Source organism: Entelurus aequoreus, linkage group LG08 (genome assembly GCF_033978785.1).
Source record: "Entelurus aequoreus isolate RoL-2023_Sb linkage group LG08, RoL_Eaeq_v1.1, whole genome shotgun sequence".
NCBI lineage: Eukaryota > Metazoa > Chordata > Actinopteri > Syngnathiformes > Syngnathidae > Entelurus > Entelurus aequoreus.
The window spans coordinates 6,297,016-6,323,315 of NC_084738.1; the positions used below are offsets into that span (position 1 = coordinate 6,297,016).

Below are 26,300 nucleotides of genomic sequence, written 5' to 3' on the forward strand. Positions count from 1 at the left end.
GCACCAAAAAGCAGACATTTGCAGCTAGAATAGTCATTTAGCACATTAGCAATGTATAGAGTGTATTTCTGTCAAGTTAAGACTAGTTTAAAGTTATCTTCATTGAAAAATAAGGACATTTTAATGTGACCCCAAAACTTTTGAACGGTAGTGTATATCATACATACATCATACAGGCTTACCACCTTTTACATAGGTAGTAAAAAGTTTGGCGTGGATGCCATCCCTCTCGTTCCCAAATCGCTGCCGAGTGCATCATCCGAGTTACGCAAGAGGTTGCATCTGAGGATTAGCGCATTGGTTTTTCAAGGGTCGACGTCAAGAATCTGGCGTTTTTTATAAAGCCCGCCAAATTAATCTGCGCGCTCACGGACACAACATTAGCAACGGCCGCACAGCCCAAAAGCTCTGTTGAGTTTGGTCACAAAACGGAGTTGTATAGTTCTGCCCTGTGGGACGCCGGCAGTGTTATCTCGTTAAGGGCTCGGGGAGGGGGTGGGGGGAGGGGGGGGGGGGGTTATGAATGTGTGATTTTTGAACATTCTGCTGTCTCATATTTGTTCGCTAGCCAGCCGTGTTGATGTGCGCCGCCCAGCGAGTCGACCTGGCTTGCGTAAGAGGATCTGCGGCTGTCCCAAAGCTTAACTAAGGATTTAAAGCCCCTTTTCCCTCTCGCTCGCCTTCCTCCTCGCCTCTGTAGCACCCCCCCCCCCCCACACTCTAATCTGTGTAATTGCATGTGCATTGTAAAGGGGATGATGTCATTACGGGGGTTGAATAATTCTGTTTATGTGCAGATTGGATGCTGTCTTTTATAACGTTTGGGACTAATCTCCCGCTCCCATAATCGCCCTGCAGCACAATCATTTGATTGAGCGTGTTTACGTACACTTTGCAGCCATTTTACTCGGGGAAGTTGCAAAGCAGAAAAGTCCCGAACAGGACAATCAATACATCATAACTGCAGAACGTCACCTTGGATCCATTTTTAATCATGTAGTATATTTTGGCAGTTGGAGGTGGGGGAGTTCATTGATTTTTAGATGTAAATGGGAGATTAGTAAACGTCAATAATGGATTATTTATAGAGATGCCGATAAATGCTTTAAAATGTAATATCGGAAATGATCGGTATCGGTTTCAAAAAGTAAAATGTATGACTTTTTAAAAGGCCGCTGTGTACACGGACGTAGGGAGAAGTACAGAGCGCCAATAAACCTTAAGGCACTGCCTTTGCGTGCCGACCCAGTCACATAATATCTACGGCTTTTCACACACACAAGTGAATGCAAGGCACACTTGGTCAACAGCCATACAGGTCACACTGAGGGTGGCCGTATAAACAACTTTAACACTGTTACAAATATGCGCCACACTGTGAAGCCACACCAAACAAGAATGACAAACACATTTCGGGAGAACATCCGCACCGTAACACAACATAAACACAACAGAACAAATACCCAGAACCCCTTGCAGCACTAACTCTTCCGGAACACTACCATATACACCCCCGCTACCACCTACCCCCAACCCCGCCCACCTCAACCTCCTCATGCTCTCTCAGGGAGAGCATGTCCCAAATTCCAAGCTGCTGTTTTGAGGCATGTTAAAAAAAAATAATGCACTTTGTGACTTCAATAATAAATATGGCAGTGCCATGTTGGCATTTTTTTCCATAACTTGAGTTGATTTATTTTGTAAAACCTTGTTACATTGTTTAATGCATCCAGCGGGGCATCACAACAAAATTAGGCATAATAATGTGTTCATTCACCACTGTATATATCGGTATCGGTTGATATCGGAATCGGTAATTAAGAGTTGGACAATATCGGATATCGGCAAAAAAGCCATTATCGGACATCTCTAATTATTTATTTATTGTAAATGAAGTAATGGAGACAGTTGTAAAAGTTGGCTGACCGCAGCGAGCCACCTCACCGAGAGATCCAACCAGCTCCTTTTATTTTAGGGCACCTATGTTCCAGTTTTTGCACACATTTCCATTCATTTAATACATTTCATTCAACAATTTTTTTGTGACAAATGCACTGTTGTTGAAAGTTGCAAGGAATAAACGCTTATTTAGTCAAACAAAAAGAAATGCAAACATGCATTAATAAATCGTATTTTCCGGACCATAGGGCGCACCGAATTATAAGGCGCACTTTCCGATGAGCGGGTCTAGTCAGGTCTATTTTCATACAAGAGGGGCACCGGATTATAGGGCGCATTAAAGGAGTCATATTTTTGTATTTTATTTTCTAAATATAAAAGACTTCCTTGTGGTCTACATAACATGTAATGGTGGTTCTTTGCTCAAAATGTTGCATAGATGATGTTTTACACATCATCTTCAAGCCGCTTTCTGACAGTCGCTTCAGGATGCGCCGTTTTGTGGGCGCTCTTATTTACGTGGCTCACCTTAGACCGCGTCTTCTCCCCGTCATCTTTGTTGTAGCGGTGTAGCGTGCAAGGACGGGTATTGAAGAAGTGTCAAAAGATGGAGCTAACTGTTTTATTGACATTCACACTTTACTTCAATCAATAACGGAGCAGCATCTCCCCATCCGCAAAAAAACAACAAGGCCGGAAATATGTCCCGTGAAAAACCGTCTGACCGGAACTCTCTGATAACTAAAGTTCCTCGGGTGAATAATGCAAACTCACTACACCGGTATGTTTTAGTGCTTTCATGGTGAGTTTACTGACAGATATAAGTAAGAACTTTACACTACTTTATATTACAAATGGCAACAGCGGAGGATGAATGTCCTATAACAAGAAGATAGAGAAAAAGAAGAAGCTTATCGACTACGGTGTCGTCACCGACTACAAAGGCGGACACGCGCAAATTTGCAGGTCTTATGCAGATCCCAAATACATATCAGCAGGTACCAGAAGGTAAAAAAAGTCTAATATTGCGAGACAAAATATACACACACCATAATAATACCCCTATGTTGAAGCACAGTACAATCCATCAAGCGGTGTGGCTTCATAGCTTACCAAAGTCATACTACAACATTCTGACAGATTTTTGAGCGCCGTGTGTAATGGTCTATATTTTCAATGAACATATAAAATGTTGGTGTTGTTTACTTGGGTCATATTGCAGTCTACACGTATCTCTTATGTGTGACTGCCATCTACTGGTCACACTTATCATTTCACCATGTACGAAATAAAATAGCTTCGAGGTCGGTAAGCACAACCAAAATGATTCCGTACATTAGGCGTTATAAGGCGCACTGTCGAGTTTTGAGAAAAGGAAATGATTATAGAAAAATACGGTACATAAAATAAAGATGCAACAATAATCGCTTTTTTAATCGAATCGTAGCTTCTGAATCGTATTGGAATCGTGAGGTGCCCAGAGATTCCCACCTCTACAGGCAGCCTCGTTCTTCCTGGGGTTTAAGGAAGAGGAGTCCCCGGAGAAAAAAACTCCTTACTTATTTACTTAAGGAAAACTTGTCCTCGAACATTCCTGGATAAAAGAACCTATTAGGCACACCAGGACTTTTTCGTCAGGCTGATAAGGGGCTTTATTTATTTGTAACACCACCTTTAAATGTGTCTCTCTTTCCTATTCTTTGTCCAGATCGACTTGGAGCCGGAGGGGAAGGTGTACGTGGTCATTGATTTGTCCGGATCGTCGACTGAGGGTAAGACTCTTGCCATTCAGCAGTCACGTCCACCTTTCCTTGATTTACCAATGATGTTAGTAGGGATCCGCGACCCCGAAAGGGACAAGCAGTAGAAAACGATGGATGGAAGGGTTAGTAGTGATGTAATGATTACCCGTATTAATGATAAACTGCGGTAAAACCCCCGACTCTTAGTGTTGTTGCTTCAAATTTAGATTACTAGTTGCAACTCACAGACTGGTGATATTGCCCATTTCTTGGGGAAGCAAGCTCACGCATTAACCACTAGCTACCTTAAAGGGGGACTTCATTTTTTGGCTGGATTTTGCCTATCATTCACAATCCGTACATAAGACAAGAAAACATATATGTTTCTTTTTTTTTATGCATTCTAAATTGTAAATAAATGCTATCAAAAAAAAATCTACCTGCACACAAATTCAACAAACACGGTCACACATAACACAACCTGCTCGTTGAACTTTGTGGATATTATAAAAAAACAAACATCCAATCACCATAAAAGAAAAGTCAAAATTACACCCATTTAAATCCATTAAAAGGGATGATGGGGAAAAATGCAAAACACTTTCTCCACACTTATCCATGTTTGGCGCATTTTAGCTGCTTGATATTTTTAATTGGTTAAAAAACCTTAAGGAGGTTGTCATGGAAGTAAACAAGGTAGGAGTTGAACTTTCACATGCTCTTAATAACCGATTATATAAATTATATATTATTGTAATTATATGTACTCATATACAGCAGTGTTTCCCACACATTCAGTAATTTGTGGCGGCCCGCCACGAAAGAATTACGTCCGCCACAAATAAAAAAATAAAATAAAATAACATTTTTTTTTTTTTTTGGTCCTGTCCAGCTTGTCAGGCAAATCATATAGTTGATGTAGATGCCCATATAGACTGTTCACATTTACTTTACAAAAGAGAAGTGTAGGATACTTCTCTTGTTGCCTTATTTGTATTTGACCACTACTGTTTTCTGTTTATTTCTTACTGACTGTGGCAGGACACCTCTGCCTCTGTTTCACTTTATGTTGCTGGTAAATAATTAGCTTTTATATTTTATAAGATATATTTTTTGTAAGAACCACAATTAATACATATATTTCAGTGAATAACTTATTGTTCAAATCTGTATATAAATATGTACATAAAGTGTTGTAATTATATTGTAAAATGGATGGACGTTTAAAACAATAATGTTATTATTAATTAATAAGTATACATTTTTGGAGCCTTTTTAGAGAAAATCATATCATTGTAGTAAATTATGCAAATTACTCGATGATGTCATGATGGCCACGCCCATAGCCACGCCCCCACCGCCATAGGTATCTTGGCAGTTTATGGGAAACACTGTACAGGTATATATATATATATATATATATATATATATATATATATATATATATATATATATATATATATATATATATATATATATATATATATATATATATATTTATATTTATATATATATATATATATATATATATATATATATATATATATATATATATATATATATATATATATATTTATATTTATATTTATATTTATATATATATATATATTTATATATATATATATATATACATACATATGTATTGTCCAGGGTGTACCCCGCCTTCCGCCCGATTATAGCTGAGATAGGCTCCAGTGCCCCCCGCGACCCCGAAGGGAATAAGCGGTAGAAAATGGATGGTGGATGGATGGGATATATATGTATATATATATATATATATACATATGTATATATATATATGTATATATATATATATACACACACACACACATATATATATATATATATATATATATATATATATATATATATATATATATATATATATATATATATATACGTTATCTGACCGACAGACAGTTAGCAGAGCTTTAAGATGTGTAGCGAAGCCTGCTTTTTGACAAAGGGGTGGGCTCATCAAGACAGAAGCAATATTATGTCGATGCGGAAGGATGTCACTTCCCTCAAAAGGGGCACTAAGAAGTAGGAGTGTCAATCTTTGGGCACCGAACCATTCCATCCAATTCTAAAATCCTGGGGCGGCGATTCGATTCAGAATCAATTCTCCATTCAAACCGATTGTATTTGGTATAATAATTATGTGGAAACTCTTTCTTTCTTCTTTCTTCTGTTTGCATGGAGATGGCCTAAAAACATATTTAAAAAAATGTGTTACTATTAAATCATTATTTTTATTATTATTTTGTTTAAAAAAAATAAAAATTGTGAATCGGTTTAGAATAGGGATGAATATTAATCGCGGTTTGGAGGTGAATCCATTTTTTGTGCACCCCTACTAACAAGTAAGGATGTTGATTTTTGGAACGTCATTCTAAAGCAGGACATGACATGAGACCACATGAGGCCCGTTCAGCTTTTCAATCTGGCCCGCCACACATTCCCAAATAACTTTTTTAGATCTTTAAGATGGAAAGTGTAGCTGCCATTATGATGTGCACTCATGTTTTCTAATGACCGGAAGTCTTCAACTATACCAAGTATTTCAATGCTTGGAATCTGCGCTTTTGCGTGATATATTAGTTACTATGGTCATCTAATTAGTTACTATGGTCATCTAATTAGTTACTATGGTCATCTAATTAGTTACTACAGTAATCTAAGTCACAGCAGCTCAGACCTTTTATTAATATCTCAATATTTGTAGGCCATAGATAGATAGATAGTACTTTATTGATTCCTTCAGGAGAGTTCCCTCAGAAAAATTACAAAAAAATGTCACGATACACAATATATATCTCAATATTTTGCCTTAGCCTTGAATGAACACTTGATGCATATAATCACAGCAGTATGATGATTCTATGTGTCTACATTACAACATTCTTCTTCATACTGCATTAATATATGCTACTTTTAAACTTTCATGCAAAAGTGTATTTATGAAACAGTTATTAAGCAGTGGCACAAACATTCATGTCATTTCAAAACAGAAAGTGCAAGATTGTCAGAGACATTTTAAAACAAGCTATTAGTGCACTTTTGTGCATGATGTCACTAAGGTGACATCAAAACAACACTAAATTAAAGTGCACTTTTTGTACAGAACGCCACTAGAATATTTTAAAACTAATAAAGTGCACTTTTGTGCATGATGTCACACAAGATATTTCAAAAAGTGTCAAATAAAAATGAGCTGCATAATAAGAAAACAAATAGTGTATGTCCTTCGCTATGTGGTAGGTTCCTGCGGACGTTATCTCCTGTTTTTGACTATTTTTTTCATACGGCGTTTGTATGGAAGACGCCAGGCTCAATTGGGTCAGTGCTGGTTGCTTCGGCATTTTGTTGGGTGTGGCACCGGCCGAGATGTTGACATGCGGAGTTTCAAGCACTCCTTATTCTCTAGCGGGTGACTTTTCAAATGATGCTACAAGTTAATAGTGCCGCTACTTTTTGTAGTAACGCTTTTGCCGCATACTTTACATGTTACGGTTGTCTGTTCAACATCTTCCCGCTTGAAGCCAAACCACCGCCAGATGATGGACCCCGTGCTGTTTTTCTTGGGAATTAATTATTCTTCCTCCATTTGTTACCAGATTCGCACCGTCTCTCTCTCGTATTACCACTCGCACCGCTCCGCTAGCATCCCCTGCCACAGCTAACTTTACCCATGCCGCTACCTGTCTGCTTCGCGCGAGCGTATGACGTTGCACGCGCAACAGTATGTGACGTATGTAAGAAGGTGCGCTTGTTTTATGTCTCTGTGAGAAGGAGAGACTAGAAAGAGTGAAGAAAAGCCTGTAGTTTAATGCCCGCAGCTAAAAGCAACTGCGTGAGAACGTATACTCTAATATCACGATATAGTCATTTTCTATATCGCACAGAGACAAACCCGCAATATATCGAGTATATTCCATATACAGTATAGCCCACACTGCAAACACTGAAATCTAAGTAAGATGAAATATCTCAAATAAGGCTGATATTTGCTTATTTTCTGTCTGATAAGATCATTCTTCTCACTAAGCAGATTTGATGTTAGAGTGTTTTACTTGTTTTAAGTGTTTTGGTCCTAAATGATGTCAGTAAGATATTACAGCTTGTTGCTGACATTTGATGAGCTATATTGAGTAAAACATGCTTGAAACTAGAATATCAAGTGTTGTGTCATCAACACTCACAAGTAGAAAACTACTTTTTTAAAGTCATCATTTCTTATTTCAAGCATGAAAAAATAAAATCATGACTTTGACACAATTTTGTCTCATAATTAAAACAGATGACAGCCAAATGGACTATGCTGTTTTATTTTCAATGAAACAATAGAAAACACGTACTCATATAGTAGTACAGTTGGCACAGTACAGTAAACTGACAGTTAATATTTAAACATTTAACATGTGACATTTCAAACAATTTTGAAGAGAAATAGTTCATGTACAAATTGTTCAAAATTACAAATAAAAAAAATGTGACCGTGTTTGTATATATGCGCACAAATTCAACTGAAAGAGCACGCACTTGGCGCGATGATGTCATGTTATCCATGGAAAAATGCATTTTTAGACAATATGATTTGCCTGAGCGGCTAGGAGACCCAGAGAGTAACAAGCGCTTGCCTTGTTGCCTTTCCATTAAGAACAATAAACTAGTTTTTAGTATAAGTTTGCTGGTTTCAAGAAATGTAATGGCGAGTGCATATCATTATGTCAAGATAATGGCACTAGCATTTACTTCATTTAAGAACATTTTTCAACATATTAAGCAAAAAGGTCTCTTTTTTTCTTACCAAGAAAAGTGCACTTGTTATTAGTGAGAATATACTTATTTGAAGCTATTTTTGGCTTCATTGAGGTTAGCTAATTTGACTTGTTTCGGAAAGTCTTGACAAGCCAAATGTTCTTGTTCTATTGGCAGATAATTTTCCTTAGTTCAAGTAAAATACCCCTCATTTTTGTATTTTTTTTTCCTTTTTTTGAACACTGACTTTTTGCAGTGCAGCCCTACGCGGAAGGAGATTTTTACAACAAAGTTCTAAAGCTTAGTGACATATCACATATATCAGATTGTAGCTGGTTGTTTTTTTTACCCTTCGCGTTCATATTTTGCTGTGTTTGTTGCATTGTTGTTGCGTTTCGCTTGATTGTAAAATATATCAATCGAGAGGGGGTGTGACATTCATATGTTGTCAATATTCAGTGTTTTATCGTTCATAGTTAATATTGTAAATCACACATTCTTTATTTTCATGTACTGTATATACGTTTTTAAGGCGGTCTGTCATAACATTTTTAGCATTCAATCAGACATTATTGTGACGTTTTGTATTAGTGTTCCTAAAAATAGATATACCGGCCCCGAGACACATTTTTTCCCTCTAAATTTGGCCCCCCGAGGCAAAACAGTTGCCCAGGCCTGTTCTAAAGTCACTTTTGCATCATTAATGAACTCTTGATCAATCCGTGAACCGATCCCAGTGTCTGTATTAATTACCGAGGCTCTTCTGTTGAGCTGTATGAGTTTGTGTACCCAACGGCGTGGCCCACGCCGCTCTGTTCGTAACTCCCATTTCCAGAAACAGGAAGTCACGCGAGACCCGAAGGCATGAAAAATATATGAGTGCTTGTCCGTGTGATCCCATAATGACACACTCCTCTTACAATGCATGCATACATTTGTAGTGCGCATGCAGGAGATGGAGAGATTAGTGGGGGAAAAACACAACACAACACAACACAACACAACACACACACACACACACACACACACAGCCTCCGGTTGTCCTGGTTTCTTAGAAATACGGAATCTACAGAACTTTCTCTCACACCCACTCCGCCTCGCTGGTTTGCTCCTCGCCGCTTGATAAGAGAGCCGTTCTCACCTGCACCTGTGCGTGCTCACGCCTGGCTATTAATAGCAGCTGGCTTCCTGTGTGTGTGTGTGTGCGTGTGTGCGTGTGTGCGTGTGTGTGTGTGTGTGTGTGTGTGTGTGTGTGTGTGTGTGTGTGTGTGTGTGTGTGTGTTTATGGATGGAGGATGCATGGAGGCCTGCAGGTTAGCAGGTTCTCTATGTCGTAGCGGCTGGTAGCTTCCTAAAATAGCACCTTAGATTGAGCCACGGATTACACACACACACACACTCACACACACTCACACACACACACACACTTATAAAAGACGTCATGTCCTTTTGTCGTAATGACTGTATACTCTTTCTGATGACCTCACGAGTCACGACCCCTCCTCATCGCCGCCCACTCCTGAACTTCCTCTCAGGGTTCAGCTGTGTGCGGATGTAAACAACTGCGTGTGCGTGTGTGTGTGTGTGTGTGTGTGTTTGTGTGTGTGAGGAAGAGATTGCTGGTGGTATTTTTAGGATATCTTGCGCCCTCCCACCCACCCATCCTTTCCCCACCTCACATCACTTCTTCATTCCCCCTGCATCTGTTGAAATAATCTGAGCTAATCTGACCATCTGCACTCTCTTGCTCCTCCATCTTGACACGCATGTATTCCTTTAATAACAGCAACCATAAAAATGATGGGCTCGTGTTTATCTCATCCCAAGTGTTACGTTTCATCCAAACAATGACTATTAGGGCTGTGAATCTTTGGGCAGCGCACGATTCGATTCTTGGGGGTAGTGATTCGATTCAGAATCAGTTCTTGATTCAAAACGATTCTCAATTCAAAATCAATGCTTTTTTTTAGGTGCCACTTCTATGATGAACTACATTCCTCCATAAAAGTAGATAAACAGATGTGATATATGTATGTATTACTTAACCCTAGTGTAATGTTCATATTGTTGTTACTCAGCCAGCTTTTGTGGGTCTGATGGACCCGTTGCATTTTCATTTTCATTTAAAATACTGAACAGATGTTTATTGGGATAAGGTAAACATCTGTTCAGTATTTTAACATAAAAGTGTTTGATTGTGAGGCATTAAAAGCCACAAAATGCAACGGGCCCATCAGACCCACAAACGCTGGCTGAGTAACAACAATATGAACGTCTCTGCCAGTTTCTGCATCCCACAGGGATTCTTCTTTTGTGTTTCTGCACCTGCGCTTCCCACACAAGGTGGCAACATTGTTTGTCAACACTGTCTGCTCTCATTTTCTCGCACATTTGATCCTCTGATGTTCTGTGTAGCTACATTCTGTCCTCCTCCTGTCTAGGTCTGCTGTTTTTGATTGATTGATTGAGACTTTTATTAGTAGGTTGCACAGTGAAGTACATATTCCGTACAATTGACCACTAAATGGTAACACCCCAATAAGTTTTTCAACTTGTTTAAGTCGGGGTCCACTTAAATTGATTCATGATACAGATATATACTATCATATATACTATCATCATAATACAGTCATCACACAAGATAATCACATTGAATTATTTACATTATTTACAATCGGGGGTGTGGAGGGGGTGGGGGGGTAGGATATGGACATCAAGTAGTGGACATAGAGAGAGAGAGAGAGAGAGAGAGAGAGAGGAGAGAGAGAGAGAGAGAGAGAGATCAGAAGGCATAATAAAAACTATCTGCATTTGATTGTTTACATTTGATTATTAGCAATCTGGGGAGGGTGTTAGTTTAGGGTTGTAGCTGCCTGGAGGTGAACTTTTATTGCGGTTTTGAAGGAGGATAGAGATGCCCTTTCTTTTATACCTGTTGGGAGTGCATTCCACATTGATGTGGCATAGAAAGAGAATGAGTTAAGACCTTTGTTAGTTGGGAATCTGGGTTTAACGTGGTTAGTGGAGCTCCCCCTGGTGTTGTGGTTATGGCGGTCATTTGCGTTAAGGAAGTAGTTTGACATGTACTTTGGTATCAGGGAGGTGTAGCGGATTTTATAGACTAGGCTCAGTGCAAGTTGTTTAACTCTGTCCTCCACCTTGAGCCAGCCCACTTTAGAGAAGTGGGTAGGAGTGAGGTGTGATCTGGGGTGGAGGTCTAGAAGTAATCTGACTAGCTTGTTCTGGGATGTTTGGAGTTTAGATTTGAGGGTTTTGGAGGTGCTAGGGTACCAGGAGGTGCATGCGTAATGGAAAAAGGGTTGAACGAGAGTTCCCGCCAGAATCCTCAAGGTGCTTTTGTTGACCAGAGAGGAAATTCTGTAGAGAAATCTCGTTCGTTGGTTAACCTTTTTGATTACCTTGGTTGCCATTTTATCACAGGAAAGGTTAGCCTCTAGAATGGAACCTAGGTAGGTGACCTCATCTTTCCTGGTGATAACAATGTCACCCACTTTTATGAAAATTTGTTAATTGTATCATTTTTCTTTTAATTCAATATGAAAACGGGTCCCACAGACCTGAACACCACACAAAACTGTTTTTGTTTAATAAAATTCAAACCAAACATTTAATAAAGTCAAATACAAATAAGGCAACAAGCGAAGTATCCAACATTTCTCTTTTCTAAAGTAAATGTGTACAGCAAATATGAGCATTTACATCAACAATAGGATTTTCCGGAGTGGCTGGACAGAACAGGTTAGAAAGAAAATATATATATATATATATATATTTTTTTTTATTGATTTGTGTTTTCTTTTATTCGATAAATAATCGTTACAAATAAGAATCACGATTCATTTGAAAATCGATTTCTTTTGATACCCGTATTGGCTATTGTGTTACGTCTGGGTGGAAAACACTGCCACCATGCTTGAGTGTGCGTGTGCGTGTGTGTGTGTGTGTGTGTGTGTGTGTGTGTGTGTGTGTGTGTGTGTGTGTGTGTGTGTGTGTGTGTGTGTGTGTGTGTGCGTTTGTCGCCACGGCAATCTCTCCTCACAAACCTCATCAACCTTTTTTTTTGTCTTCACTTATGTGTGTGTCCTGGACAGATGGATGATGTATTATGTAAAACAAAAGTGATCCAACTGATGGCCTGTTTAGCAGTCTCCTCCCTCCCGTCCTACATCACACACACACACACACACACACACACACACACACACACACACACACACACACACACACACACACACACACACACACACACACACACACACACACACACACGACACGTTAATGCTGACAACACAACTATGCCTAATTCTAACCTGTTTTTCATTCATATTAGGGATGGGTGATATGGCCTAAAATCTATATCACAATTTATATTGCAGTCTCCATGTGATAACAGTATATATCACAATATATTTAGCATATAAATGATTATAGAACCATTTCAAAATGGGTTACAGAGGCTCCTAATTTAGTATGCGGTAAAATATTGCCTAAATTCTGGTTGTATTTTGTCAACATTTTTATCAATCTATTGTTAATATCTCTTTAGAATAGACTGCTGTATTGCCATCAAACACCAGAGCATGAGGAAATGACAGGTTGCTACTCTGTTAGGCGCATTTAAATTACAAGATAAATAATTAATAACATGTTAAAAATAAATACATAAATACCACTACAGTGTTTCCCATAAACTGCCAAGATACCTGTGGCGGTGGGGGCGTGGCTATGGGCGTGGTCACCATGACATCATCGAGTAATTTGCATAATTTACTACAATGATATGACTTTCTCTAAAAAGGCTCAAAAAATGTATACTTACTAATTAATAATAACATTATTGTTTTAAACGTCCATCCATCCATCCATTTTACAATATAATTACAACACTTTATGTACATATTTATGTACAGATTTTAACAATAAGTTATTCACTGAAATATATTTATTAATTGTGGTTCTTACAAAAAATATATCTTATAAAATATAAAAGCTAAAATGTCTCTTAAAGCTCTGCCCCTTTAATTAGTGCATACTAAATCATTTAACTTTAGCCTACTACTACAAGCATATTATTTACCAGCAACATAAAGTGAAACAGAGGCAGAGGTGTCCTGCCACAGTCAGTAACAAATAAACAGAAAACAGTAGTGGTCAAATACAAATAAGGTAACAAGAGAAGTATCCTACACTTCTCTTTTGTAAAGTAAATGTGAACAGCCGATATGGGCATCTACATCAACTATATGATTTGCCTGAGAAACTAGACAGGACCAAAAAAACAAAACAAAAAACAAAACTTTTTTTTTTTTTTTTTAATTTATTTGTGGCGGACGTAATTCTTTCGTGGCGGGCCGCCACAAATAAATGAATGTGTGGGAAACACTGCCACAGCTGTTATATGGGATGGATTATCTTGGCAATGAATACATGCTCACTAACACAGATTTGTGAACAATATTTGAGAGGAATAGTTCTTTAGTGTATATAGTAAAAGTTGTATATCTTTTGAGTTCAATGAAAAATGGATGCAAAAACTAAGGTGTTGTGTTTATGTTTTTTGTCCAGTAGTGCTGAGTAGGGCTGCAACTAACGATTAATTTGATAATCGATTAATCTGTCTATTAGTACTTCGATTAATCGATTAATAATCGGATAAAAGAGACAAACTACATTTCTGTCCTTTCCAGTATTTTATTGAAGAAAAACAGCATACTGGCACCATACTTATTTTGATTATTGTTTCTCAGCTGTTTGTACATGTTGCAGTTTATAAATAAAGGTTTATTAAAAAATAAATAAATAAAATTGCCTCTGCTCATGCACATAGCATAGATCAGGGGTGTCCAAAGTGCGGCCCGGGGGCCATTCGCGGCCCGCAGATCATTTTTTCACGGCCCATTTTAAAATACGATTTAAAAAATTAACAACATAAAAAGTGGTATGAAAGACCGAACAGGTGAAATGTAACAAGAAAATGTTGCAATGAATCAACATCAATGTTATTATGAATGATTGACCTATCCAAGGCTCCAATTACGTCACATTAAATATTCCACTTTGAGATATTTTTTGGGGAAAATGTTGCATATTTTGTGTTTGCCATATAAAAAATTGAGCTTTTTTTTTTTTTTTTTAAAGAAGGGCCTTAAACGAACAAACAAAAAACATAAACAACAATACAACTTATAATTGACGGATAGATCTGAAGTTGATCTGGAGATTATTGTGTTAAAAGTAAACAGTAAAAAAAAAAGTATAATTTATTTTTTAACACTTTAATGAGTAGGAAGGACCCTTTTGGATCCCCAATAATTTTAGTGTGATTTGTTTTTAAGTGTCATCGCTCAAAAAATAATGAATTAAAATCAATGGTGTTATGAGTTATTGACCTTTTTAAGGCTCCAATTATTATATAATCTCAAATATTCCACTGAATAATTTTATTGGGTGAAAATATTGCATATTTTGTGTTTTTTCCATAAAAAAACAGGGTTTTCTTTGACAAAAAGAGCATACGACTTAAATCTTTAAAAACGTTATATTGACAGATAGACCTAATGTTGATCTAGGGATTTAAAACTTGAATAATAATAAAAATAATAATACTGAATAATGACACATTTATAATATTTTTTTTTACCAAAATCCTTTGGGGTCCCTGGGATCAAGCCTGAGTGGAGGCCTAAATGTTTATTTTTTATACACTAGCGTTCAAAAGTTTGGGGTGACATGTAAATGTCCTTATTTTTGAAGGAAAAGCACTGTACTTTTCAATGAAGATAACTTTTAACTAGTCTTAACTTTACAGAAATACACTCTATACATTGCTAATGTGCTAAATGACTATTCTAGCTGCAAATGTCTGCTTTTTGGTGCAATATCTACATAGGTGTGTAGAGGCCCATTTCCAGCAACTATCACTCCAGTGTTCTAATGGTACAATGTGTTTGCTCATTGGCTCAGAAGGCTAATTGATGATTAGAAAAGCCTTGTGCAATCATGTTCACACATCTGAAAACACTTTAGCTCGTTACAGAAGCTACAAAACTGACCTTCCTTTGAGCAGATTGACTTTCTGGAGCATCACATTTGTGGGGTCAATTAAACGCTCAAAATGGCCAGAAAAAGAGAACTTTCATCTGAAACTCCACAGTCTATTCTTGTTCTTAGAAATGAAGGCTATTCCACTAAATTGTTTGGGTGACCCCAAACTTTTGAACGGTAGTGTACATATATTGTATTGGTTTTTAAAATAAAAAAAATATCAAAATGGCCCCCGCTTGCTTTGATTTTTCAGTGTGTGGCCCTCAGTGGAAAAAGTTTGGACACCCCTGGCCTAGATCCAACGAATCGATGACTAAATGAATCGCCAACTATTTTTATAATCGATTTGATCGATTAGTTGTTGCAGCCTTAGTGCTGAGCTGTGCTGGACTGTGCATACACTTCAGCGTTTGGGTACTTCCAGCACGTCTGTACGCGGACTCTCCCGACAGCGCGCCTGAGAATGAACTGTGGCGATGCTCTGCAGTGAGCACATCTCAGGCTCACCCAGGAGGGAGGCTATCTAGGACGGCAGCACACAGGGAAAAGTGTGTGTGGGAGTGGGAGCGGAGGCGGTTCCTTTGTCTTAAGGTTACCCTCTGAAAGCGCTCGTCTTTCCGGGGGAGCTGGAGATGCGCAACGGGGATGAAGAGGGAACGGCTGGTTGGATGGTGCAAGAAGGAGGAGGAGGAGGATTTTTTAAATTATTTTTTTTTAAATACACCGTCCTTGCTTGCGATTGCCCACACGTTGGGGTATAAATAGCTCGTACGCATGCCTCGGAAGGCAAGACGAGGGCCCCGGCGCCGTTAAATGATTAAACATTTCAAGCAACGCGATGCCAACGATCCCCGCTGGTGACTCCATTGGTGTTTTCACCCCGCAGCCTCGGGAGCCAACGACAATGAGGAGCGCGTCTTCCGAGAGCGCATCGGCCCCCGGCGGCGCCAGGGGGCGGTGCGGAGGCGCGTCCATCAAGTCAACGGACACAAGTTCATGGCCACCTATCTGAGACAACCCACCTACTGCTCACACTGCAGAGACTTCATATGGTGCACACACACACACACACACACACACACACACACACACACACACACACACACACACACACACACACACACACACACACTGCTTTATTGTTGTGTGTTCTAAGTTGACGTCACGCTAACGCTGACTTCCTCTTAGGGGCGTCCTGGGGAAGCAAGGCTACCAGTGTCAGGGTGAGTATTTCCCTGTGGCCATAGCACAAATAACATAGAGTACAAGATGCTTCTTGGAAATACATCCCAGAATATCACTCGACACAAAAACATAGAATAGTTACTTTGAATAGAAAGTACATTCTTGACCAGAGTGTTGTTGTGAGTAAAGTCATGTAAATCAGAAATTAGGACCAGGTTAATACCAGTCAAACAACAGGAGCGCTTTGCTGTTTTTAGGAACCCACTGTAAAAATCTTCTATAAAACAGGAGCACCGTGCTGTTTTTAGAGATCCTCAACAAAACCACTAGTCAAAGATCAATATAGTAGGAATGCTTATCTGTTTTAGGAACGTACTGCCAGCATCTTCTATAAAACAGGAGCACTCTGCTGTTTTTAGGGATCCTCAACAAAACCACAAGTCAAAGATCAATATATTAGGAGCTCCCTGCTGTTTTTAGGAAACCTACTGTAAAAACCTTCTATAAAACAGGAGCACCCGGCTGTTTTTAGGGATTCTCAACAAAACCACAAGTCAAAGATCAATATATTAGGAATGCTTTACTGTTTTAGGAACGTACTGCCAGCATCTTCTATAAAACAGGAGCACTCTGCTGTTTTTAGGGATCCTCAACAAACCCACAACTCAAAGATCAATATATTAGGAGCTCCCTGCTGTTTTTAGGAAACCTACTGCAAAGATCTTCTATAAAACAGGAGCACTCTGCTGTTTTTAGGGATCCTCAACAAAACCACTAGTCAACGATCAATATATTAGGAGTTCTTTGCTGTTTTTAGGTAACCTACTGTAAAAACCTTCTATAAAACAGGAGCACTCTGCTGTTTTTAGGGATCCTCAATAAACCCACTAGTCAACGATCAATATATTAGGAGTTCTTTGCTGTTTTTAGGAAACCTACTGTAAAAACCTTCTATAAAACAGGAGCACCGTGCTGTTTTTAGGGATCCTCAACAAAACCACTAGTCAAAGATTAATATAATAGGAGTGTTGGCTGTTTTTAAGAACCTACTGCAAAGATCTTCTATAAAACAGGAGCACTCTGCTGTTTTTAGGGATCCTCAATAAACCCACTAGTCAACGATCAATATATTAGGAGTTCTTTGCTGTTTTTAGGAAACCTACTGTAAAAACCTTCTATAAAACAGGAGCACCGTGCTGTTTTTAGGGATCCTCAACAAAACCACTAGTCAAAGATTAATATAATAGGAGTGTTGGCTGTTTTTAAGAACCTACTGCAAAGATCTTCTATAAAACAGGAGCACTCTGCTGTTTTTAGAGATCCTCAACAAAACCACAAGTCAAAGATCAATATATTAGGAGCACTCTGCTGTTTTTAGGGATCCTCAACAAAACCACTAGTCAAAGATCAATATAATAGGAGTGTTAGCAGTTTTTAAGAACCTACTGCAAAGATCTTCTACAAAACAGGAGCACTCTGCTGTTTTTAGGGATCCTCAACAAAACCACAAGTCAAAGATCAATATATTAGGAGTTCTTTGCTGTTTTTAGGAAACCTACTACAAAAATATTCTATAAAACAGGAGCACTCTGCTGTTTTTAGGGATCCTCAACAAACCCAGAAGTCAAACATCAATATAGGAGTGCTTGGCTGTTTTTAGGAACCTACTGCAAAGATCTTCTACGAAACAGGAGCACTCTGCTGTTTAAAGTAATCTACAGTACTTCAGAAGCACTGGTCAAAGATCTAAATAAGAGTTTTAAGTAAGTTTGAGCTGTGGACAGTTTTTGTGTGAAAAGCTACGGCCATGTTTAAAATGAACACGACATGCGATAACACCTGCGGCAGGACTCCAAAACAACAAACGTTATGTCTATGTAATTACGTAGTAGTCGCTTGATAATGAAATGTTCCAGATTGTCTGGCTGAAATGTGTCTTGTGTGCTGCTCCAGTGTGCACGTGCGTGGTGCACAAGCGCTGCCATGAGCTCATCATCACCAAGTGTGCCGGCATGAAGAAGCAGGAGGACACGCCGGAGGAGGTACCGACCACGGTGGCCATTACTCCTGCAGGAGCGTGACCTCTCTGTGCGTGTGTCTCCCCCTACAGGTGGGCTCGCAGCGCTTCAGCGTGAACATGCCCCACAAGTTCAGCATCCACAGCTACAAGGTGCCCACCTTCTGTGACCACTGTGGATCTCTGCTGTGGGGGCTCTTGAGGCAGGGCCTGCAGTGCAAAGGTGACTACTTCTTTCCTGCGCCATCACTCCACTCGGTCACCGCTAAACACGCTTTTTGTCCCGCTGCTTTCGCAGTGTGTAAGATGAACGTGCACAGGCGGTGCGAAAGCAACGTGGCGCCAAACTGCGGCGTGGACGCCCGAGGCATCGCCAAGGTCCTGTCCGACCTGGGGGTCACGCCCGACAAAATCTCCAATACGGCGCAGCGTCGCAGGAAGGTAAACATCCTCAAATAACACTTTTAAGCACTCCATTCAATGAAATCTGATGATTTTGTCTTTATAGAACAAATGACCATATTAGGACAATTAAGGTAGTGGTAAAAATGCTTTATTTATGCTTTACTACTTGTAGAAATAAAATACATTAAAATTAACTACAAACACACAACTTGTAAAACTAAAGTAAAAAAAAAAATCAACTAAGAACACACTAATTGTAGAACTAAAATAAATAACAATCAACCAAAACACACTAATTGTAGAACTAAAATAAATAACAATCACACGAATAAAAACACACTATTTGTAGAACTAAAATAAAATAAAAACAAACTAAAAACACACTACTTGTAGAAATAAAATAAATACAAGTAAACTAAAAGCACATTACTTGTAGAACTAGAATAAATAAATACAATAAAAATCACTACTTGTAGAACAAAAATAAATAAAAATAAGCTAAAAATCAAGACGTGTGGAACAAAAATACTTTAAAAAATTTAAAATGATTACTTGTAGAACTAAAATAAATAAAAACAAACTACAAATAATTTGTAGATCTAAAATAAATAAAACAAACTAAAAATCCCTACTTGTTAAGTAAAATAAATATAGAGTAAAAATTACAACTTGTAGATCCAAAATAAACAAAAAAACACTACTTGTAGAGCTAAAATAAATATAAATGAACTAAACATAACTACTAGTCGAACTAAAATAATAAAAAAATCTACTAAAAACACACTACTTGTAGAACTAAAATAAAGATGAACTAAAATCAGTAGTTGTAGAACTAAAATACATTTTTTTTTAAATCATTAATAATAACTAGAACAAATAAGAATAAATAAAAATAAACCAAAAGAAAAAAAGTTCTACAATATACTTGTAGAACTAAAATACAAATTAAAAATACAACTTATTACTTGTACAGTGGAACTAAAATAAAATTACATTAAACTATAAATCACTACTTGTAGAATAAAAATAAAAGGCATTTCTGAAATAGACTAAAAAAATCACCACTTGTAAAACTAAAATAAATAAAAATCAACTAAAAACACACAACTTGAAAACTGAAGTAAATAAAAATCAACTAAAAGCACATTTGTAGAACTAAAATAAATAATAATCAACCAAAACACACTACCTGTAGAACTAAAATAAAATACAAATCAACTAAAAACACACTACTTGTAGAAATAAAAAAAATAAAGATAAACTCAAAATACACTACTTGTAGAACTACAATAAATAAAAATCTACTAAAAACGCTACTTGTAGAACCAAAATAAATAAAAGTAAACTAAAATCACACTACTTGTAGAACTAAAATAAATAAATAAAATAAAAATCACTACTTGTAGAATTAAAATAAAAAAGATTAAGTAAAAAAATCATACTTAAAATCACGACTTGTGGAACAAAAATACATAAAAAAATGAAAAATTACTTGTAGAACTAAAATAAATAAAAACAAATTACAAATAATTTGTAGATCTAAAATAAATAAAACAAACTAAAAATCACTACTTTTTTTTATCAGAGACCAAAAGTTGCGAACTTTATCGTCGTTGTTCTCTACTAAATCCTTTCAGCAAAAATATGGCAATATCGCGAAATGATGAAGCATGACACATAGAATGGATCTGCTATCCCCGTTTAAATTAAAACATTTCATTTCAGTAGGCCTTTAAGTAAAATAAATATAGAGTAAAAATTACTACTTGTACATCCAAAATAAATAAAAATAAACTAAAAATCACTACTTGTAGGGCTAGAATAAAGATTAACTAAAAAATCAGTACTTGTAGAACTAAAATAAAGATGAACTAAAAATCACTACTTGTAGAACTAAAATACATTAAAAAAAATTATTAATAATTGTAGAACTAGAATAAATAAAAATAAACAAAAAAATCACTACTTGTAGAACTAAAAGAAAAAAAGTTCTACAATATACTTGTAGAACTAAAATCCATCCATCCATTTTCTACCGCTTGTCCCAAAATACAAATTAAAAATAAAACGTATTACTTGTACAGTAGAACTAAAATAAATAAAAATAAACTAAAAATCACTACTTGTAGATTTTAAATGAATAAAAATAAACTAAAAATCACTAATTGTAGAATTAATTTTTTTTTTTTTTCTTAAAAAGGCTAAAAAAAATCACCATTTGTAGAACTGAAGTAAATAAAAAAATCTATAACATTTCATTAAAAAATTAAAATAAAATGATGGATTAATTCAAATGTAAATAAGCGGCTTCCCCTTTTTGTTCCTGTTTTCCAGGAAATCTCTTGTATTTTCTCGTGCAAATGTATGACTTGATGAAAAAAAAAAAGTGCTTTCTATTTTCTGTGGTTAAAAAAAAAGATTTCCAGTGAAAGAGCATGCCTAAGTAACAGTAGCTGCAACCTCTAAATGTGTGAGGTCATTGTAATCAGCAGGCATGTGAAATGCCCGCGTAAAAAAGCGGAAATCTGCATTTTTAAACATTCATTTTCGCGTCTATATATCACTTCAAATATCGCGTTTTTTTAATGTAATAAAAAAAAAATAGGATGGTAACCAAAGTATACTTACAAATGTAGGAAAATCTGACGAAAAATTCTATTATCACACAACTTGTAAAACTGAAGTAAATAAAAATCAACTAAAAGCACATTTGTAGAACTAAATAAATAACAATCAACCAAAACACACTACATGTAGAACTAAAATAAAATTAAAATAAACTAAAAACAAACTACTTGTAGAAATAAAAAAAATAAAGATAAACTCAAAATACACTACTTGTAGAACTACAATAAATAAAAATCTACTAAAAACGCTACTTGTAGAACTAAAATAAATAAAAGTAAACTAAAAGCACACTACTTGTAGAACTAAAATAAAAAACACTACTTGTAGAAGTAAAATAAAAAAGATTAAATAAAAATCCTACTTGTAGTACTAAAATATACTTAAAATCACGACTTGTGGAACAAAAATACATTAAAAAAATGAAAAAGTATTACTTGTAGAACTAAAATAAGTAAAAACAAACTACAAATCATATTTTGTAGATCTACAATAAATAAAACAAATTAAAAATCACTACTCGTTAAGTAAAATAAATATAGAGTAAAAATTACTATTTGTAGATCCAAAATAAATAAAAATAAACTAAAAATCACTACTTGTAGAGCTAGAATGAATATAAATAAACTAAAAATCACTACCTGTAGAACTTAATAATGAACTAAAAATCAGTACTTGTAGAACTAAAATAAAGATGAACTAAAAATCACTACTTGTAGAACTAAAATGCATTGACAATTTTTTTTATAATTGTAGAACTAGAATAAATAAAAATAAACAAAAAATCACTACTTATAGAACTAAAAGAAATAAAGTTCTACAATATACTTGTAGAAATAAAATCCATCCATCCATTTTCTACCGCTTGTCCCAAAATACAAATTAAAAATAAAACTTATTACTTGTACAGTAGAACTAAAATAAATAAAAATAAACTAAAAATCACTACTTGAAGATTTTAAATGAATAAAAATAAACTAAAAATCACTACTTGTAGATTTTAAATGAATAAAAATAAACTAAAAATCACTACTTGTAGATTTTAAATGAATAAAAATAAACTAAAAATCACTAATTGTAGAATAAAAAAAAGTGTTTTCTATTTTGTATGCTTAAAAAAAAGATTTCCAGTGAAAGAGCATGCCTAAGTAACAGTAGCTGCAACCTGTAAATGTGTGAGGTCATTGTAATCAGCAGGCATGTGAAATGCCCGCGTAAAAAAGCGGAAATCTGCCTTTTTAAACATTCATTTTCACGTCTATATATCACTTCAAATATCGCGTTTTTTTTAAGGTCATGAAAAAAAAAGAATGCAGGAATATCTGACCAACAATTCTATTATCAGCCACCCAAAATATTGTTATTGTTTACTGCTAGTTTGAAAAAACGGCATTAATGTTGTCTCTGTCCCTCCAGTTGACCCCCGGGCAGGACCCTCCTCAGTCTCCTCCTGAGCTGTCGCAGTCGGAGAACAGCTTCAGCCAACCAGCTGTCCCCACCTCGCCCTCCCAGCAGGGTAACGCCATTGAAAACACGCTTTCCATCCAAACAAGTATTATGTGGCCTTTTAAAAACAAGTGTTGTCGGCCCGCTGAGAATCAACCTGAGGAGCGATATCGCACCGCCCACCGCCATTTGCCCGTCGCAGTTAGTCATCCTCTTCTCACACTTTCTCTCACGCAAGCTGAGCAAGACAAGAAGTTGACTTTCTCTTTAGTGGAGGCCATCTTGTTTTGTTCTCCAAAGTGGGTCACGGCTGCTGTTAAAGCGCAGACACTTGTGGCTGACAAATGTTGAGTAAGAACATTCTTGCGCCGGATTTTAAACAACAGGAGTGCTTTGCTATTATTAGGAATCTGCTGCAGAAACCCGAGTCAAAGATCCTATATTTGACAAGAGCCCTTTTTAACGATCTACTGCAAAATAACAAGTCAAACATATATACAACAGGAGGGATTTGCTGTTTTTAGTCATCTTAGTTAGGCAAGAGCACGAATTAAAAATATTTTTAACGGGAGGGCTTTGCTATTTTTAGTCATCTTCGGCAAAAGCACAAATTAAAGATCTTTTTAACAGGAGGGCTTTGCTGTTTTTAAGGATCTGCTGCGGAAACCCGAGTCAAAAGATCCTATATTTGAAGAGAGCCCTTTTTAATGATCTACTGCAAAATCACAAGTCAAACATATATATATAACAGGAGTGATTTGCTGTTTTTAGTCATCTTAGTTAGGCAAGAGCACAAATTAAAAATATTTTTAACAGGAGGGCTTTCCTATTTTTAGTCATCTTCGGCAAAAGCACAAATTAAATATATTTTTAACAGGAGTGCTCTGCTGTTTTTAGTCATCTTTAACAAAGGAACAAACTATAAAGATATCTTTAACAGGAGTGCTCTGCTGTTTTTAGTCGTCTTTGGCAAAAGCACAAATTAAAAATATTTTTAACAGGAGGGCTTTGCTATTTTTAGTCATCTTCGGCAAAAGCACAAATTAAATATATTTTTAACAGGAGTGCTATGCTGTTTTTAGTCGTCTTTGATAAAGGAACAAACTATAAAGATATTTTTAACAGGAGTGCTCTGCTGTTTTTAGTCGTCTTTGGCAAAAGCACAAATTAAAAATCTTGTTAACAGGAGTGCTTTGCTATTATTAGGAATCTGCTGCGGAAACCCGAGTCAAAGATCCTATATTTGACAAGAGCCCTTTTTAATAATTTACTGCAAAATCACAAGTCAAACATATATATATAACAGGAGTGATTTGCTGTTTTTAGTCATCTTAGGCAAGAGCACAAATTAAAAATATTTCTAACAGGAGGGCTTTGCTATTTTTAGTCATCTTTTGCAAAAGCACTAGTTAAATATCTATACAACAGGAGTGCTTTGCTGTTTTTAGTCATCTTTGACAAAGGAACAAACTAAATATATTTTTTAACAGGAGTGCTTTGCTGTTTTTAGTCATCTTTGACAAAGGAACAAACTAAATATATTTTTTAAAAGGAGTGCTTTGCTGTTTTTAGTAGTGTTTGGCAAAAGCACAAATTAAAGATCTTTTTAACAGGAGTGCTTTGCTGTTTTTAAGGATATTCTGCAAAAGCATGAATCAAATATCTATATAATCGCAGTGCTTTGCTGTTTTTAAGGATCTACTACAAAAGCACAAGTCAAATATCTATACAACAGGAGTGCTATGCTGTTTTTAGTCATTTTTGACAAAGGAACAAACTAAAGATATTTTTAACTGGAGTGCTTTGCTGTTTTTAGTCATCTTCGGCAAAAGCACAAATTAAAGATCTCTTTAACAGGAGTGCTTTGCTGTTTTTAAGGATCTTCTGCAAAAGCATGAATCAAAGATCTATATGATTGCAGTGCTTTGCTGTTTTTAAGGATCTACTGCAAAAGCACTAGTCAAATATCTATATAACCGGAGTGCTTCGCTGTTTTAAGGATCTTCTGCAAAAGCACAAATTAGAGATCTTTTTAACAAGAGTGCTTTGCTGTTTTTAAGGATCTTCTGCAAAAGCATGAATCAAATATCTATAAAATCCCATTACTTTGCTGTTTTTAAGGATTTACTGCAAAAGCACAAGTCAAATATCTATATAACAGAAGTGCTTTGCTGTTTGTAGTAATCTTCGTCAAAAGGACAAATTAAATATATTTTTAACAGGAGTGCTTTGCTGTTTTTAGTCATCTTTGACAAAGGAACAAACTAAATATATTTTAACAGGAGTGCTTTGCTGTTTTTAGTCATCCTCGGCAAAAGCACAAATTAACGATCTTTTTAATAGGAGTGCTTTGCTGTTTTTAAGGATCTTCTGCAAAAGCACTAGTCAAATATCTATATAACAGGGGTGCTTTGCTGTTTTTGGTCATCTTCTGCAAAAGCACGAAATAGAGATCTTTTTACCAGGAGCACTTTGCTGATTTTAAGGATCTTCTGCAAAAGCACAAATCAAAGATTTATATAACCGTAGTGCTTTGCTGTTTTTAAGGATCTTCTACAAAAGCACAAATCAAAGATTTATATAACTGTAGTGCTTTGCTGTTTTTAAGGATCTTCTGCAAAAGCACAAATCAAAGATTTATATAACTGTAGTGCTTTGCTGTTTTTAAGGATCTTCTGCAAAAGCACAAATCAAAGATTTATATAACCGTAGTGCTTTGCTGTTTTTAAGGATGTACTGTAAAAGCACAAATCAATGATGTATATAACCGTAGTGCTACGCTGTTTTTAAGGATGTACTGCAAAAGCACTCGGCGAACATCTATATAACTGGAGTGCTTTGCGGTTTTTAAGGATCTACTGCAAAAGCACTAGTTAAATATCTATGTAACCAGAGTGCTTCGCTGTTTTTGGTCATCTTCTGCAAAAGCACAAATTAGAGATCTTTTTAACAGGAGTGCTTTGCTGTTTTTAGTAATCCTCGGCAAAAACACAAATTAAAGATCTTTTTAACAGGAGTGCTTTGCTGTTTTTAGTCATCTTCTGCAAATCAAAGATCTATATAACCGTAGTGTTATGCTATTTTTAAGGATGTACTGCAAAAGCACTCGGTGAACATCTATATAACAGGAGTGCTTTGCTGTTTTTAGTCATCTT

The 26,300-nt window shown here is 36.3% G+C and overlaps 1 protein-coding gene across 1 annotated transcript in view; it reads left to right on the forward strand.

The window, feature by feature from the left end:
• prkcea (protein kinase C, epsilon a) overlaps nt 1–26,300 on the forward strand; it is a 78,726-nt gene that overhangs the window by 32,054 nt on the left and 20,372 nt on the right. The window contains exons 2-8 of the mRNA XM_062055408.1: nt 3,608–3,671; nt 16,354–16,519; nt 16,656–16,690; nt 18,606–18,694; nt 18,763–18,892; nt 18,968–19,110; nt 23,116–23,215. Coding sequence (XP_061911392.1) covers nt 3,608–3,671; nt 16,354–16,519; nt 16,656–16,690; nt 18,606–18,694; nt 18,763–18,892; nt 18,968–19,110; nt 23,116–23,215 — 727 coding nt within the window. The remainder of the gene's footprint in view (nt 1–3,607; nt 3,672–16,353; nt 16,520–16,655; nt 16,691–18,605; nt 18,695–18,762; nt 18,893–18,967; nt 19,111–23,115; nt 23,216–26,300) is intronic.